Source organism: Triplophysa dalaica, chromosome 3 (assembly GCF_015846415.1).
Source record: "Triplophysa dalaica isolate WHDGS20190420 chromosome 3, ASM1584641v1, whole genome shotgun sequence".
Classification (NCBI taxonomy): Eukaryota; Metazoa; Chordata; class Actinopteri; order Cypriniformes; family Nemacheilidae; genus Triplophysa; species Triplophysa dalaica.
In genome coordinates, this window is record NC_079544.1 from 9246466 (window position 1) to 9263460 (window position 16995).

General features: G+C 38.0%; 1 protein-coding gene across 1 annotated transcript in view; it reads right to left on the reverse strand.

The window, feature by feature from the left end:
- The window catches only part of fndc3ba (fibronectin type III domain containing 3Ba), a 120113-nt gene that overhangs the window by 85202 nt on the left and 17916 nt on the right, over positions 1 to 16995 (reverse strand). Inside the window, exon 2 of the mRNA XM_056744569.1 lies at positions 1167 to 1311. Coding sequence (XP_056600547.1) covers positions 1167 to 1283 — 117 coding nt within the window. The 5' untranslated portion in view covers positions 1284 to 1311. The remainder of the gene's footprint in view (positions 1 to 1166; positions 1312 to 16995) is intronic.

The window sequence follows — 16995 nt, forward strand, 5'->3', positions numbered from 1 at the left end:
CATCCCCGTCTTCCACTAGGCAACAGACACAATGTTTTGATGGTTCCTTAGAGCCACGGTAGCTAGGTTTCTATCCAAATGTGATATAAATTTTTTCTAAGTTCACAATAACAGGAGGAAAGACTAAAGACTAACATTGTGTCTACCGGAAGAAGCGTGGCATGACACGACACGGCATGTTTTAATGGGATTGCCGCATCCAATGTGGACGTTTTTCAATTATAATGGGTTCTAATGCATTCTATTGTCTTTTGTCATGTTGCATTGCCCCGGGTACTGTGTAGACATGGTGTAATGCCAAATTGGCGTGTTTCCATCAAGTTCCTCAAGCGGATTGGTGGTATTGGTAACCTAGTTACCAACAGTAAATAAAAAAATCTGAAAACCAAAAAGACAGCATCAACGGTAACAGTCGCTAAGTCTTGTGGGTTTGATGTTTGCTACGTCAGAATTTATTCGGCAAATGCGTTTCCATCTTTCAAAAAAGCTTTTTTATTACAAAATTTGGCCTTTCCATTACTCGTTTCTGATGCCAAACTTCAGAATGCGCATAAAACCAGGGTGATGGAAACCTGGCTAGTATTGACTAGGAAGAATCACATTTATAACTATAACTTCTATGAACATCTGTCATAAAAACAATAAAATATTATAATAGTAAGAAATACTCTCCCCCTAAACAGATTTTCATAAACAACCATTTTATGTTAATAATTTAACATTAAAAAAATCTGATAGCACAATAAATGCTCTCCTAATATACATATCACAGCTCTTCTTCTGAAACCTCATATCTACATATTTCATCATTTGGAATTTTTGCCGTAAATCATTGTGATTAGTCACCCTTTATATTCGTCACCGAGTTTTGCAAATATGTAATCTAACCAATAAAAAGTATTTAAAAAGGGCTTGTATTTAGTCATTTGAAAAAAAAAAAAAAGAACAGTCTTATTCCTTTTCCTGAAAAACCGCAAACTTAGACATACAAGGTTTCAAAAAGACAGTGACGATATCAAACAATAATGTGGTTTAATTATATGGTGAACCGTCTGAGGCAAACCCAAAAATAGATCTAGACCTAAAATGGAATATCATATAAAAAATGACCATGTAATCTAACTATGCCCCCACATAGAGTCATTTCTGTGCACATTCACACTCACCTGTTGCGATCCATCCCCGTTAACATTAATCATGTGTGGCATCATGGCCACCTCCCCGTTCAATAGCGGCGGCAGGTCCAGTGGAATCTGGTCGGTCATCATCATTGTGACGTACATTCATGGAGAACTTTCCTGGACTGCCTTTCTGTTAGGAGACAAAAGAAAGACGGATAATCAAAAAAGGAAAAAATAAACAAGGTCGACAAAAGATCATTTAAGGGCTGCTGAATGGTCTTAAACTGGCTCTTAAACTAGTGGATGCGTTTGTTTGTTCTATGCGGTTTCACAATCCTCGGTTGGTTTGTGATGTTCGAGTGACTGGATGGGAGATGCACCACCTCACCGGATGACTCAGCAGGCAACCGAAGCCAACCGTTGAGCACAGCGGTGTTATTGTGAACCAGGAGGCCTTAAGAAATGAGAAGATTGTGTAACTGACACGAAAGAGGGTTGCCACCCCCCGGAGCTTGCGTTTTGAGACCTGTAGAGTGAACTCGGATGTGGCGAGTGATTTCACCACAAACGATGAACTCAGCTTTGATAAAACGCGATTCGCTCAAGACAGTAATGACGGAGCGGTTTAGTGCTGCGTGACTCTGGGTTAATGGAGGCCAGAGGGGAGGGTTTGGGGAACTGAAAGGTCACTGAATCATCAAAGAAGGGTGGGGTGAAGGAATAGATGCGCAACTTTCTCCATTTCGCATGCAATGCCACCCGTTTGCAACTTAAACACATATGTAAACAGTTTTAGCACTGTAAGCAATGCTATGGCTATGAAGAGATGCACAAAACATTTGACAACATCAGACCTCAAAAGCTCATGATTTACCAAGGGGCATACCAAATATGACCCCCCCAAGCCTCGGATAAGAATCAAGACCCCCTTTGTGATCACATAAATAGTAACAGCTCACCAAACTGGATTTTACCAAATAGCACAGGACAGCGAGCTACACAACAAACAGTAAGTAATGACGGATTATGACTTTGATGTGTATAGGACACAGATGTCTCAAAGGCCCCCTGGCATCACATATTTTATGACAACACTGTTGCACCTATGCCCCAATACCCATAATTTAGGAAGCGGTTCGCACAGAACCCAACTTTACGTCTAAAAAGAAATGACACAGTGCTCAGGAATGGTTAGAAAAAGGGCAGCTCCAACCGCGAGGGTCTTGCAACACTCTTCTGATAAAAGAAATTGCCATATGCCAACTTGCTATTATAAACAAAAGCTTACAACACATATCCATATTAAATTTGCCAAGGCCCCCTGCTGGTCTAGTGCCCAGTTGGGCCGTGCGTTAATCCTTGTTAAAATCCAAGTATGCATAATAGTGATGCTAAAAATGACCACTTAAATTGTCAGATTTACACACGTTTACATATATTCATTTAGCAGACACTTATTTCACAAACAACAGAGCATTTAATATTTTGCCTTGTCACATTTAACCCTCAATTCTAGTCTCACTGATGATGTTTAAAGGTCAACCTTTGTACAGGTAGATTAATTCATTATTTATTTATTTATAGAGCACATTTAAAAACAACGCAGGGATGACCAAAGAGCTGTACAGTACAGAATACTCATAACTTTGCAGGTTAAACATTCTCAAACGATAACCAGACGTATAGAAATAAAATAACAATTTTTATTAAGCGAATACGTTTCAGTTTAGCTTTAAAATGTTGGAAGATTATTCCAGAGTTAAGGGCCTACGATCTCAAAAGCTCGGCCTATCCGATGCTTTAACAGGGTATCTGCAGGTTTCTGACTGGTTTAAGACTTTTTAAGACCTTTTTAATACAGTGCAGAATATAAATTTAAGACCAATTTCATAGCAACAACTTTGCAGTTCCCCATGGCTAATGCACTAACTTTTCTCCATGTGGTAATGTCCAGTCCACTCACCTTACGAAACCCCTGCGAACGTGTTACTTGTTAGTTGGTACTGCCCATTTTGTTCTGCGTGACAAATAGATATACATGATTTTAAATTGAAAATAAAATCTTTGCGGTGTCGGTTCGACTGCATTTCTAGGACCTTGGAAACATGGATTTAAGACATTGTAATGCTAATTAAGGCCTTATTTTGACATTATGGAATTTAAGACTTTTTAAGACATTTTATGGATCCGCAGACACCCTGTTTAACCTAGATATATGAACAAGACATTCCAAGGGGATTCCAAGACTGCCTGATCTAGAGACCTAGAAGGATTGTGCCTATGTAAAATGTCAGAAAGATGTGCTGGTGCTTGTGGGTGCAATGCTTTACAAACAAATTTTTTTTTACTCATTTCTCTGTTTAACTGGTAACCAGTGGAGAGAAGTTAAAAAGGGAGAAATGTAATCCGATTTTCGCCTCCCAGTCAGCAATCTAGCTCCAGCATGTGTTACTGTCTGAAGGAACCCTATCGGTGATTGCTTTACTCCATAGTAGAGTGAGTTGCATGGATGACTATTTCAAATTTTTGCAAAGATAGAATGGGTTTGAGTTCAGCTAACTCTTAATTTAATAATTCTTATGTTTGACAGATGTTTCTTCACTTGGTGCACACCCAGTTGGAGACATTATACATCTTTGTGGACACCAGCTGAGCAGAAATGTGATCCCATCCCGCACCATGATGTGGTCCATCAATTGTCTTTCTCTTCATCCCTGACTGTTTGATTTTCCATCTATCAATCATTAACCTTTAACCACTCCTCAAGATCCGGGTTTATGCAGTGCATCAGGTGAGATTGACATGGCAAAACAAAGGTAAACAGATTATACAGATGGTTACCTCCTTTAGATCCAGTCACAGAGCCATCACCATGAACTAAGGCTGGGATAAAGACACATGTTTGAGGAGAAAGTGTGGCTTTGGCCTGAAAATGCAGACAGATCAATCTGGAATGACAGACCATCTCTGCAGATGGTATACCAGCAGGGTTGGGACCACCACTGTTAGGCAGAACTGTGACCTATGCCAGTGTTTCTCAAACCTTTTCACTGTATTGTTCCTTTGTGTAGAGTGCACCACTTTGTGCCCCCCCAAATAAAATGCATAATAAACATAAAACAAATTCTGTTATATAATGCTGGAACATCCATACTTTTGGTTAGTGGTCTTATTTTTCTGATGTTGGTTTGCATTAAATTTATGAAACATTTCTAGATTTCATATGATGTCACAAAATCTGTGCCCCCCAGGATCCATCTTGCAATGCTAGTATGTGTAAAATGCATTGACTATTTTACAAACTTAAAGAACAGTTTTAAAGAACAAAAATGTGTTATTTTTTATTTCACATATATAATTTAATAATTTAAATTTACAATTTTGATTCTTTATTTGTCCTAAAGTTTGTGTATTGTCTACTGTATGATCTTTGAAGCAGAGTTTGGGGTTTTGACTAGTAAAACAATCCAACTTTTTAGTAACTAAAACTAAACTAAAAATGATAAAAACAGCAAAAAACAAACAGAGATATGTAAAATAAGAAAGGTGAATATTCTAAAGATTTGTATAATATGATTGAAAATAACAGTAACTTTGAACATTCAGCGTTTGAAATTGTATATATTATTTGCAACCGAAGACCTCCACCCCACCCTTTCAAAGCACTATGCACCGGTGGTTGACGCAGTAGTCTCACACAATGCATCTTTAAAGGTGCAATATGTAACTTAAAAAATATATATGTCACTTGCACTGTTGGGCTGAGATCTGTGGGAAAAGTCAACCCATGTAAAAGTAAGTATGTAAAGTAACCTATAATTTTATATTTCAAACAGACATGGTGATAAAAACGTTACAGAACTTCAAATAGAGTCAATGTGAATTGCACGAACATACACTCAAGAGTAAAAGGAAGAGAGGAAGAAAAAGAGAGAGGGCATGAGGCCAACAGACGGCCACACACAGCGACAAAACCCTACAGCTAACCAGCAATAATTAATGACCTTTACAAGCCGCCAAGCCACAGTGCCAGAGAGCTAAAGGAAGGATTCCGAGAGAAGAGGCAGGACAGAGATAGCAAAACGACAGAGAAAAGAGAGTTAACATGACTTAATAAAGGACAGCGGAGTTAATTCAGTCAGCTGTCAGTCCTGATACAATCCCAGTTCCAGGGGACAGGTTAAAGGGGTCATATGGTGCGAATACTTGTTTTTCTGTGTCTTTAATGTGTTGTATGTTGCCAAATTAAAGTGTCGGAACGAAAGATGTTCTAAAATGATCTAAAAGTGAATCCTCACCCAGACCTGCATGTGTAACCACACCCCCATAAATCTACGTCAGTTCGTTGTATGATTTGACCAAGAACGCGCAAATGTATATGCAAGTTAGATGGGCGAATTTGTCATCACAATTGCTTTGGAACCTGATCTTGCAAATATGGTAAGAGGCGCTACATTTTTGTCACACGCTCGCAGTATTCGACCAATCACTACGCACTGGTTAAATGGCCAATCAAAGCACACTTCGCTTTTCAGAGCAATGCGCTTTGTAAAAAAATTGTGTGTTTCATTGAAGCGGGGCAAAGAGGAGATACAAACATGCATGGTATATAGAAAATACAGCATTTTCTTTTACCTTAAATTGTGTACACATTGCATTACATCTAAAATAAATGCTTTTAACCATGTCATATGACCCCTTTAAACTGCTGGGTGGTTAGGCTGAGATTAGCACAGTTGAGCACATCGTGCTGTGCTGCTTTGATGCCTGGATCCCTCCTGCTTTAGCAGCTAATGGGGCCTTAGCTAAGCCTCGGCCTCTCACCCATCAAAAGCTATAATTAGGATTTCTACTGAAACTGAAGCCTACATTTATTTTTGGATTTGTCCCACTAACAATGGAAACTTACAATAGGATAAGAAAGTTTACAGAAAGTCCGGCCTAATATTTTGTGCACTTTTGTAGCCTCATGCTTCTGTTTGTTTGAAGTGTTTTGTATTGCTTCAGTTGCAGCAACTTCTTTCTCGTGAAGCTTCTTTCTCGCAGCTAAATTTTCAAGGTTTCCACTTCTATGCAAGGTTTCTGATAAATTGGCGTTTCTTTGGCTCAATGGTTAAGAGCATGGCACTAGCGATGCCAAGGTCATGGGTTCGATCCCAAGTAGTGCACATAGTCAGAAACAAATGTATAATACAATGCAATGTAAGATGCTTTGGATAAAAGCCTCAGCCAAGTTCACAAATACAAAAGGTGTCGATTTCCAAGGACGCTAAAACAGCTCAATTTAAAAATTCCTTCAAGAATAGTACTTAACAATCGCCTGCTTGTTCATTTAGGCCGAGAGAAGTGATGGGATGAGAGACGGCCTTGTGTGAAGGGGCCCGGCTTGCTGCTGAAAGCGAAAACTAAGGACTGCCTCTCAAATCTAACAGAGGACGTAAAAGACCATAATTCACAGAGGTGTCACCCCATCTGTCTGACGGGGCCAAAGAGGCCACACTGAACTTACACCCAGAGCCCAGAGACCACAAAACCTTTTCATTCAGCATATGATCTCGTATCGTCTGGCTTAGCAGTACTGATCTTTACTTATCTGTATGTGGACAATGCAAAACGAAATGTTGATACATATATATTGGCTCTTGCTCAATTAATATTTCGAAAAATTACGAATTTTACGAATACAAATTTTAATTTAATGTGATAAGGTACAAGGAATACAATGAAATGAAATGTATACAAAATGCATAATTTTTTTTATATATGTTATAAACATGTACTTGGAATACACACTTTGAAAAATGCACATTCAGCAGTTCAGATTTGTGATAATATATCAAATCAAATCACAAAAACATAGATTTCATTTACTTGTTGCAAATGATATACAGTATATGAACTATCTTTCAATTTCACAAAATTTACATCAAAAACTCAAAATATTTGAAAATATTAAAGGCATTCCAAAGTAACATACTCTCAAATTCCAAATATTAACCAAATAATCCGCTTATAATATAAACAGCTTACAAGGAAAAACATATTTTAAAAACTGCTTTTTAAATCATGTATCAGATATTTTGAAATGTAATTAGTGTATTTATCTTGATTTTGTGTAATTACAAATAAGTTAAGACTGAAGGTACCTGAAAATGTCAAATGGTGTAAGTGGCAAAGAATGAGAAATATGAAATATTTGATCCACCTAGATTGAATTTAAACATACCCATAAAAATAAATAATTTATTTTAAAATATCACATGAAAATAGATGTTATTATTCTCTAAATATAAATTTGTATGTGTTTTTGCAACATCTATTGGGACATATGCTAAAAACACCTTTGTTTTCTAAATAACCTTGGAAAAGTCATGTAAAATGGATAAAAACTACTTTAATATGCTAAACTAGTAGATGCTTCTCTTATAATACACTTACATTTTCCTGTTTTTCTTTATATATTTTGTAAAATGCTGGTTATGCAAATTGACACAAACCAGTTACACCACTTGACCATGTTGCTTCTACAGCCAAAGACCATTGTTTATTGAATACATCTTGGACTTTCAGAGCTTTAATTCTGAACTTGTGGATAAAGCACCACTTTCTCAATAAATATGACACTGAACACTTGAAAATAGTAGTTAAGTTTATGTTACATCTTTAATTAGCATCATAAATTAGTGATATTTGACTAAATTGGCCCCTAACAGAGAGGTTTGCAATAGAAGTCCAATGGCGTAACCTTTAATTTAATAATTTATTTAATAATGAAATAATAATATATTTCTGGGGTCATACCATTTGACACGCATATCTAAGAATACCTGACACACCCTTAAAAATATATGAAATAAATTAAAGTAATATGCAACTTTATTTTTAAATGTTAACCCTTTAAATGTAATTAAATCTCAGGGACACAAAAATATAAGCGTCACGTTTCTATAGCACAACAAGCAGACACGATGGGAGACACGTTCTGTTGATGTACTTAAATGGATAGCTCATCCAAAAATGAACATTTTGTCATGAATTACTCAACCTCAAGTCGTTACCAGTATAAATTAAAAAGCTTGTCAAGGTGCCCCAGAACTCTCTGTTAATTCTTAAAAATATCTTATTTTGTGTTAAACAGAACAAAAAAATGACAATAATTCTTTCTACATTGGTACTCAATGGTGCCCCAGAAATCTCAGTTGCTAAAATTCTTTCAAATATCTTTCTTTGTGTACAACCAAACAAACCAATATAAACAGGCTTGTAACAACTTGACGGTGAGTAAATGAAGAGTAACCTTTAATGTGTGAATGGGACCCTGGCCTTACTGTACATTACCTCCTTTTCAAAGTCATTTCCCCTCTCAATTCAAGTCGTTCGCTTTCCTGCACAGCCAGCACAACACACACGAGAACCCACACGGATCATGCCACGACTGACGGCACCCACCAAATAACAGCAAACTGTTATTTTAAGGCTCTAATTGGCCCCATTATCCTTTCATTTGCCATCTTCTCTTCTCCTCCTTTATTTAAAGTGTTCCACTTATAACTGTCCTCAAAGTGAGTCAAACCAGCTGGTCAAAAACAGCCGAAACCAGAGTTCCAACAAACCCTATTAAACCCAAGAAACAAGCTCCGATTAAAACCATGGAAATACACTCACTCTGTTTCCTTAGTAGCTTTCACAATACTGTGGCCTCAAGGTCGATTTCTTCAACTTGCATTCAAATTAATCTTAGATGAATTCAGATTATAGCGAGAAGTAAGGAGATCCCAGTGTGAGATCTGAGGTTACCCATCTAACTTTTAAAGGAATAGTTCACCCAAAGATGAAAATTCTGTCATCATTTACTCAACCTCATATTGTTAACAAATCTTTTTACATTTCTTTGTTCTGTTGAAACACAAAAAAATGATATTAAAAATAATGTCGGAAAACAAACCATTCTGAGGCACCGTTGACTGCCATAGTAGCTTTGTTTCCTATTATGGAAGTCAATGGTGCTCCAAAACTGTCCGGTTAAAATCATTCTCTCAAATATCTTCTTTTGTGTTCAATGGTACAATAAGATTTATAGGTTGAGGGGGAGTAAATGATGACAGAATTTTAATTTTGGGGTGAACTGTCCCTTTGATAAAGAGGGTAACTTACATCACCTTAAGCAGACACAGTATGAGAAAACAAACTACTCATAGAAATATTGGTGGAAACCAAAACAACGTGTCACCTATACAGTTAAAAGAGCCAACTACTTTACGGCACTCTTTATGACTTTGTTATGAAACGCATTCAATATTTTGTTTACGTCTGCTATGCTTCCTACTGTAATAACATTAACAGCTCCATTAATGACACTTTACAATATTTAAATTCACAGGTTATTTCCCAAAATCAGGGCAGAAAATATCTCTCCCATTTTATTAAATCCAAGTGAATTTACTCGCCTCATAAAGACAGAGTGTTTATGTCCGCGAGTGAATGTGTGGGCATTAGTGTGGATAGGAGAAGCTTTGAGCATTTTGCAAGGAGAAGAATCTTCCAGCGTCAGGCAACGTGTTATGTTGGTTAGGGATGCTCCGATCCGATATTTGTATCGGAAATCGGCGTCGATACTGAATAAAATTCTAGATCGGGTATCGGTGAAAAAATTGCACCGATACCCGATCTAGCTTACATAAAATTTCTGCTAGAAGTTCCTGGAGACACCGGCGCTTAAACTCTCTCGTGGCTGTGCTTTGCGAAGCGTGTGACATCATACGCTAGCAACGTGCTCTTTACGTAGTGTGCGTGAACAAGCGAACATAGCTTACATTGAGCAGCGAACAGCATGGAGCGACAAAAAATATCTGCCATTTAGATTTATTTTAGAACAGCTACGCCAACAAGTTACACCGCTGTTTGCAATACATGCGAAGAAAATGTTCCGAAGGGTTGTGATAAAGCTGTTCATTATAATACTACTAATTTAAGCACGCCGAGTTCAATAAGCTGAAGAAACTAAAACGAGACGGTACGAAGCAGCTAACTTTGGAGGAGACAGCGGAAAGAATTCAGAAATTTCCATCTGGTAGTGTGAAAGCAGCGAAAATCATTGAAAGCATTTTGAATTTCATGGTAATGGATTTGCAACCGCTGTCCGTCGTTGCGAACAATGGCTTCAGACTCCTTATAAACCACCTGGAGCCTCGGTACGACATTGTGAAGCGTAACTGAGACCTGAACTGTACCAAAAAGTCTGCAAACATGTATACGAAAAAAATAAAGATGTTAATGCGGTGAGTTTTGGGGATAATTTGACTTTGAATTTCTATTTGCACCGACTAAACTATTATATCTTTTTCCGTTTATTTTTACATGTGCAGCACAAGCTAGGGAAGCTAGTGTTTTGTTTATCTTTCGGTGTTGGATGTTAAATTTGATTTCCACTAAACTTTAGCTTAGTTTAGTGGACTTTGCTTTAATGACTAAAGCATTAAAAAGAGCTGATTCCTGTTTGAATATCTAAAGCAGTGAAGCTATTGCTTTTTTTCTCAATTTCAGCTGCTTTATTGTTTATTGTGCATTGATTTTTTAAATTTTATTTGCACATAACAGTTATTCAGAGATTTTGTTTCCATTAATTTATACCTGTTTATCAAGCTAGTGAAGCTGTTTTTTTATTCAGCTGCTTAATTTGCACTTTAATTTTGAATTTCAAGTTTAAGATAGTGAACATTTTGTTTTATTTTGCTGGTTTAATAAATAATTCACAAAATTTGTGAATCATTTGTTTGTTATTTTGTTTTACGGGGTCAGGAAATTAATGTTAAGTCGAGCTTGATGTCTTGCACAGCAATGCACACAGTTTATTAAGTAATTGTGCACTTTAAAAATGTTACCTTAGTATCGGATCGGTACTCGGTATCGGCCAATACTGAATCTCAGGTATCGGAATCGGTATCGGAAGCAAAAAAGGTGGATCGGAGCATCCCTAATGTTGGTGGTCCTCAACTCACTTACCACCAGCATCAAACCCACAAACAGAATATTAAATGTTTTTCTCTCACTTGGAACGCTGCTCATTTCTTTCTCCTCGCTTACTGTGAGACCTCAGTGAAGTGTGTAACAGCTTAGGGCCGTTGCTAAGCCTTTCCGAGACCGTTGTGTTGTGTTTTGGCGTGTCTACCTGCCGTATGTCTTCTCTTTCCACCTGCTAAAGTCTCCCTGTACTGCAAAGACTCATTCTCCAGAGCCTTTCGCATGTCTGTAGAAATACAAAAGGAAAGGCGGTTTTTCAATGAAGGAGGGGGGGATTTTTGAATGGCAGCCCTTTGACTACAACCGGAGATGAATATCACTTTTCTCCATACAGAACAAAACACACTGAGCCACTTCCTGCATTCGAGAGGCCGCTCAGAGCCGACCGTGTATTTAACTTTGTGGAAGACAATAAGGTAAGTACAGTACAGTACGGTCACACACTGTATGTGAGTACGCACACGCTCTATTCGACTATATCACATGGTGGGTCATTTGGCACAGTTGCTCAGTCCAGATCTGCACAGCACAAAATGAGAAAAAATTTGGTCATGCACACCCTGACTTTCCTGTTTCCTGTCAGCCTGGCGGAAAGGGCCAGCTGTGGGTCATGATTGCACAACCCTGCTAGCACAAGTCATCTGGAGCCTTATGAAGTGAGAAGCTTTCACAAACACACATATGCATGCTTAATTCGTGTACCATGCGTTTTGCCAAATGTTATCCTGGGAAAACAACTTGCAACAACTTACACCCTCATCACATGACACGAGATGTGGGCGAGCCACATCCATAACATTCCTCTCCCACAGCACGATGTGCACACAGACGGACACAGACACGGAAGGATTCCAATAAATTTGGGAAGGCGTCACAGGTAACAGATAAGTTCTCTAAAATTCTGGAGTCAGGGATTTATCCAACAGGGACGAGGGAAAAATGTGCCTCTTGCAAAAAGGGAATATATTTGTGGGCTGAAAGACTGAGCAGCTCCCACTTTTATTTATGCATAAATATCACACAGACTAATTAAATCCAGGGCAGCGAGGCGTGCGGCACAGCCAGTCTCCATCTCTCTCATTCGCTCCCTCTGTCTGTCTCTCCCTTACCCATCCGGTTCCTCCTGTCACATGCCAACCGGTTTCCGTCGTCTACATGGGCACGAAAAAAGGAACAAATAAAAATAAACAAACGCTGCAGGAACGGTCAGTCGAACGCTGAACCACAAAGTGTTCCTTCACAGCCAAGCACAAAGCTGCATGCAGCTGACCCTTTGGAAACTCAGGGTCGGGTCTGACTAATTCCTTACTTGTGGAATGCAAACAAAAGGGCAGGGGTGCAACAAGACTCTGGGCTCTGTGGACCATCTGTAACCTCACCTGTGGTCTTACTGCACTAATAATGTCTGCAATAAAAAAGATTCAGTCTGGCCATAAGGAGAAAAAACAAAACCACAAAACTCATTTCTATTGAGTGGAATGATATATTTTGTTTAGTAATATCAAAGCGGTGAAAGCTTCACACTGGCAATGACACAGGGTCTTGCATCTAAAAAAAATGATATCATTCACCTTTGTCAGAGAATAAGACTTTCTGTGTGCTCCTCAGGTAATATCGATCACCACGAATTGGCTGACAGAATCCCAAAACATTATAGCTATTGACACAAAGCTCTTCTTTGAAGAGATGTTCTTTAAAGGGACAGTTCCTTCATCATTTTCTCACCCTCAAGTTGTTCCAAACCTGTGTAAATGTATTAGTTCTGTTGAACACAGAGAAAGATATTTGGAAGAATGTTTGTAACCAAACAGTTCATGACCCCCATTGACTACCATGGTAGGAAAAAAATATTGAATCTTTTTTTGTTGTGATGAACACAAATTTAGATATTTTGAAGAATTTAGGAGAACAAACAGTTCTAGGGCACCTTTGACTACCTTTATCATTTTTTCTACTATGGCAGTCAATGATGGTCCAGAAATGTCTGTTGTATTTTTGGAACAACATTGGTGAGTGATTCATGAAATAATTTTCATTTTTGGGAGAACTATCCCTTTTCAGTCCTGCACTTTCAACTGTGGGTGTTCCTCAACCTTGCAATAAAGAAAACACCGCTCAGTAGCACACAGCTCTATTGGGGTGAAATCTCTTATTCTCTCCATGCCTGGGCTTCAGATGCATCACCCGCTGAAGTTGAAGACACCGAGGATTGATTAACAACATGTTTAAAAAAAAATTAGCAAATCAAGAGTAAGAGAAATGGATGTGAAAGAAGAATACAACTAAACCTTGAATTCTACAAATGACAAGAAAAGAGGTTTGAAAAAGCTGCTGTGTTTTGTATACAATCAGCCTAGGGCATTTCACACATTGTGAAGAACAAAATAAACCTGGGCATTCACATGCCATAATGTCCATAAAATGGATTAAAAACACTAACAAACATGAAAGAGCCATTTTATATCTTGAGAACCCTTAGATCATTCAACACCGAGTGTATACCATATTATTGTACTGTATATGTGGTATGACGTGTTAGGGCCTTGGCATCAAAGTAATGTTAACAGGTACAAAGCACATCAAAAGAAGAGTTCTGTCATTGGTCCTGAGCAATACTCTCTAGGGGAGAAAATAATGAACGGTGTCTGTCAGCATCTAATGCTTAACAGCTTTGTTAAAGAGCAAATTCAGCAACAGGATGATTCAACAGCTGTGTAACAAAAGAAAATGGTTATTGCTCTGCAAAGTCTGCATACACAGGCTTTTGTACATTGCATGTTTTTAATCAAACTCCAAATTCATTAAAGGTCACATATTATTGGCAGTTTCTGCCAATCTCATATCATTCTTGAGTGCCTATATAGTAGTATAGCATAGGTTGCATCTTTGAAGAGTTTTTAGTTTGATCAAATTTTTTAAAGAGAGATACAGCTGAAAAACACCAGCAGCTAAAGGTTGGAACTAGTGGGCGAGTGTGATGGAACTACGGCACGAGCAAGCAACAGATCATCACATTAATCCCTTCATGTTTTGTACATTATGCATGTACACACCGATTGTCAACAAAGCACAGACGTATGACTTAGTTTGACTTACCGCGTGCAGTTCATGTTCGGCATCTTTTAGCACTGGGACCTCGCCATCTATTAGTTTCAAACGATCTCCAAATCCAGAGTTATATCCACTGTTTATATAAAATTCATCACTGAAATGCCCTGAACAAACAGACACACCTAAACTTCACTATCGCAAGGGTAATGAGCTGCAGCGCAGCGCATCTTGACGCAGCGCAGATAATCTTGATGGCAAGCGGGTCTCGCTCGTCGGTTGGCTCATGGACGGACTCCTTCTTTCGCTTTTCCGGGAGGATGGCCAATACAAGGAATAGGATCCCTTTGATGGCACCGCGATCCAGAATTATAAAAACAACTTTCCGAAACAAGTTGGAGTGCTGGGGGAGTGTTTCAAGTACAGAAATACTACGTCATACGTCCAACTCGTTTTTAACAGGTTGACCATGTTAAGCATGACCATGTTTAACAGTGTAAAAAGTCTAAATGCATGACATCCGATCTTTAAAGTTAAAGGAAAATTCAGTCATCATTTACTTAACCTCGAGTTGCTCCAAACCTGTATAAATTCCTTTGTTCTGTTGCACACAAAAGAAGACATTCTTAAGAATGTGGGAAAACAAACAGTTTTAGGGCACTATTGACTACCGTTGAGTTATTTTCCTAACTATGAAAGTCAATGGTGCCCCAGGACACAGTTTGGTTACAGTATTCTTTCTTCCAAATATATTTTCTTTGTGTTCAGCAGAAAAACTATTCATAAAGGTCTGGAACAACATGAGGGTCAATGATGACAGAATTTTCATTTAGTAATTGAACTCACAGAGTATAAACACGGAGCCGTGAATATTACATCAGAGGGCCGCATGCATGGAAACTTTGATGTTTTGTTCATTTTAGAGCTAAGGTAAATGCAACGGTCTCTTATTTTCCAAACTATCACCCTAATCTTATTGTAAACCCCAAAACCCAGCTGAAAAAAAGTCACGTGACCCTTATGCTCTTTGGTCTATGACATTTTAACATCAACCTGTATACAGAATTTATTCATGAGAAATCATGAATCTGTACATACATATAAAACCGGACTCCCGGTATCTGTAATTAGTGTGAATCATGATATATATATCGCCCAGCCCTACCTAAACTATGGTAAAAGAATTATATTTAAAAACTTTAGAACATTATTTTAAAGAATAGTCGGACGATTTTCCCTTTTAGATATGTATATTTGACTTCCTGGATCAATGCAACCTCTATGTGAGATTTCAAATTAGATTACTGTAATTCACTTTATGGTCTTTCTTCTAAAAACATCAAACGACTACAATATTTACAAAACCCTGCTGCTCGTCTGATCACCGAATCACGAAAGAATGATCACATTACCCCATTCTCTTTCAACTTCACTGACTTTCCGTCTCCTTGTGTATAAACTAAGGTATTAATCCTCAGATTTAAAGCTCTTCACAATCTTGGTCCCTCATATCTTTCTGACTTGCTCCAGCCGAATTTTCCTACTCGTTCTCTACGATCTTCAAGTGTGGGACTGTTAGTCACACCTAAATCTAGTTTGGTGAATATGGGAGCTCGGTCATTCAGTGTTGTGATTGTGGAATGCTCTTCCTCAAGACATCCGTCTAGCACCATCCTTTCTCTCCTTCAAAAATGTTGTTTCGGAATATTACTCAAGTCTCTGTTGATAATGTGCACATTGCCGCTGTTTATGTATTTCTCTCTGTATTTCTAACCTGACTTTGAAATAACCTCTGTATACGGTATATATTGTCTCTATAACCTGAATCTGTAAAGCGACCTAGGGTGTTTGAGCCATATATTAAAATGCATTATTTTAGGGGATATTTGATGAGGCTACCGCTGACAGTGCAATAGTAAATCTTGAGAGAGATAAATTTTCAGTGAAAGTAAAACTGACCAATCATATCATCTTTCTAAAAGGATGCAGTCTCATAAAGCGGAAAAGGCACCAGAAGTTGGTTTGACAACTGCCATTAAACATAAAAAAAGAAGAAATCCGGAAAACGGCATTCAAAACAGCATATGGATGAACTTTGATTATCTCGGAAATAAAGTGAAAAGCTGATAAAACTTCAAAACAGCAGGAGGAAGACTTTTATCAAGTAATTTGATCATCAAATTGTATGTTATTTATGATTTATTAGGCCATCGTGCCTCAATTCATTTTGGTTGCTGATGTGCAGAGTTGTGTAAGTTGCTTAGAGTGATTTTTGCTGGGGTCAGTCTTAAATTGTGCATATTTGCTGTTATTCTGCATAACAGTGCATTTTATCAGATAAATGGTAAATTTACTACGGTCATTTCCATACGTTTAGTTCACTCTACAAGTTTAATATTAAGTTCTTTATAATCATAGTTTATTCGCAAGTGAATCTCTTCCTGTCTGCTAGTGTAGTCACCGGTTTTCTTGGTTGAGAGTGCTCTCATGAGGTGTCGCTTTTCAAACTGGTATTGTGTACGTTAGTCTGTGTTGGTTTTTTGATCAGACCTGGAGGCAGTATCTGTCATGTGGTCCATAATTCCACTGAAGAGCACATACACGTGACATACATTATTATGCACATGAGTAATAATGATTTGTATTTGTATTGCGTGATATTTTGGCGTTACCTAGATCAAATCTTGAGTATTCCATTTGAGTTCAGAATCACACTTTGTCATGGCTGGACGACAAGGATTCATTCAATCATATTCTAAACACAGCCAGTGAGATGTCAGCTAGCAAATCAAAAAGGTCATTCAAT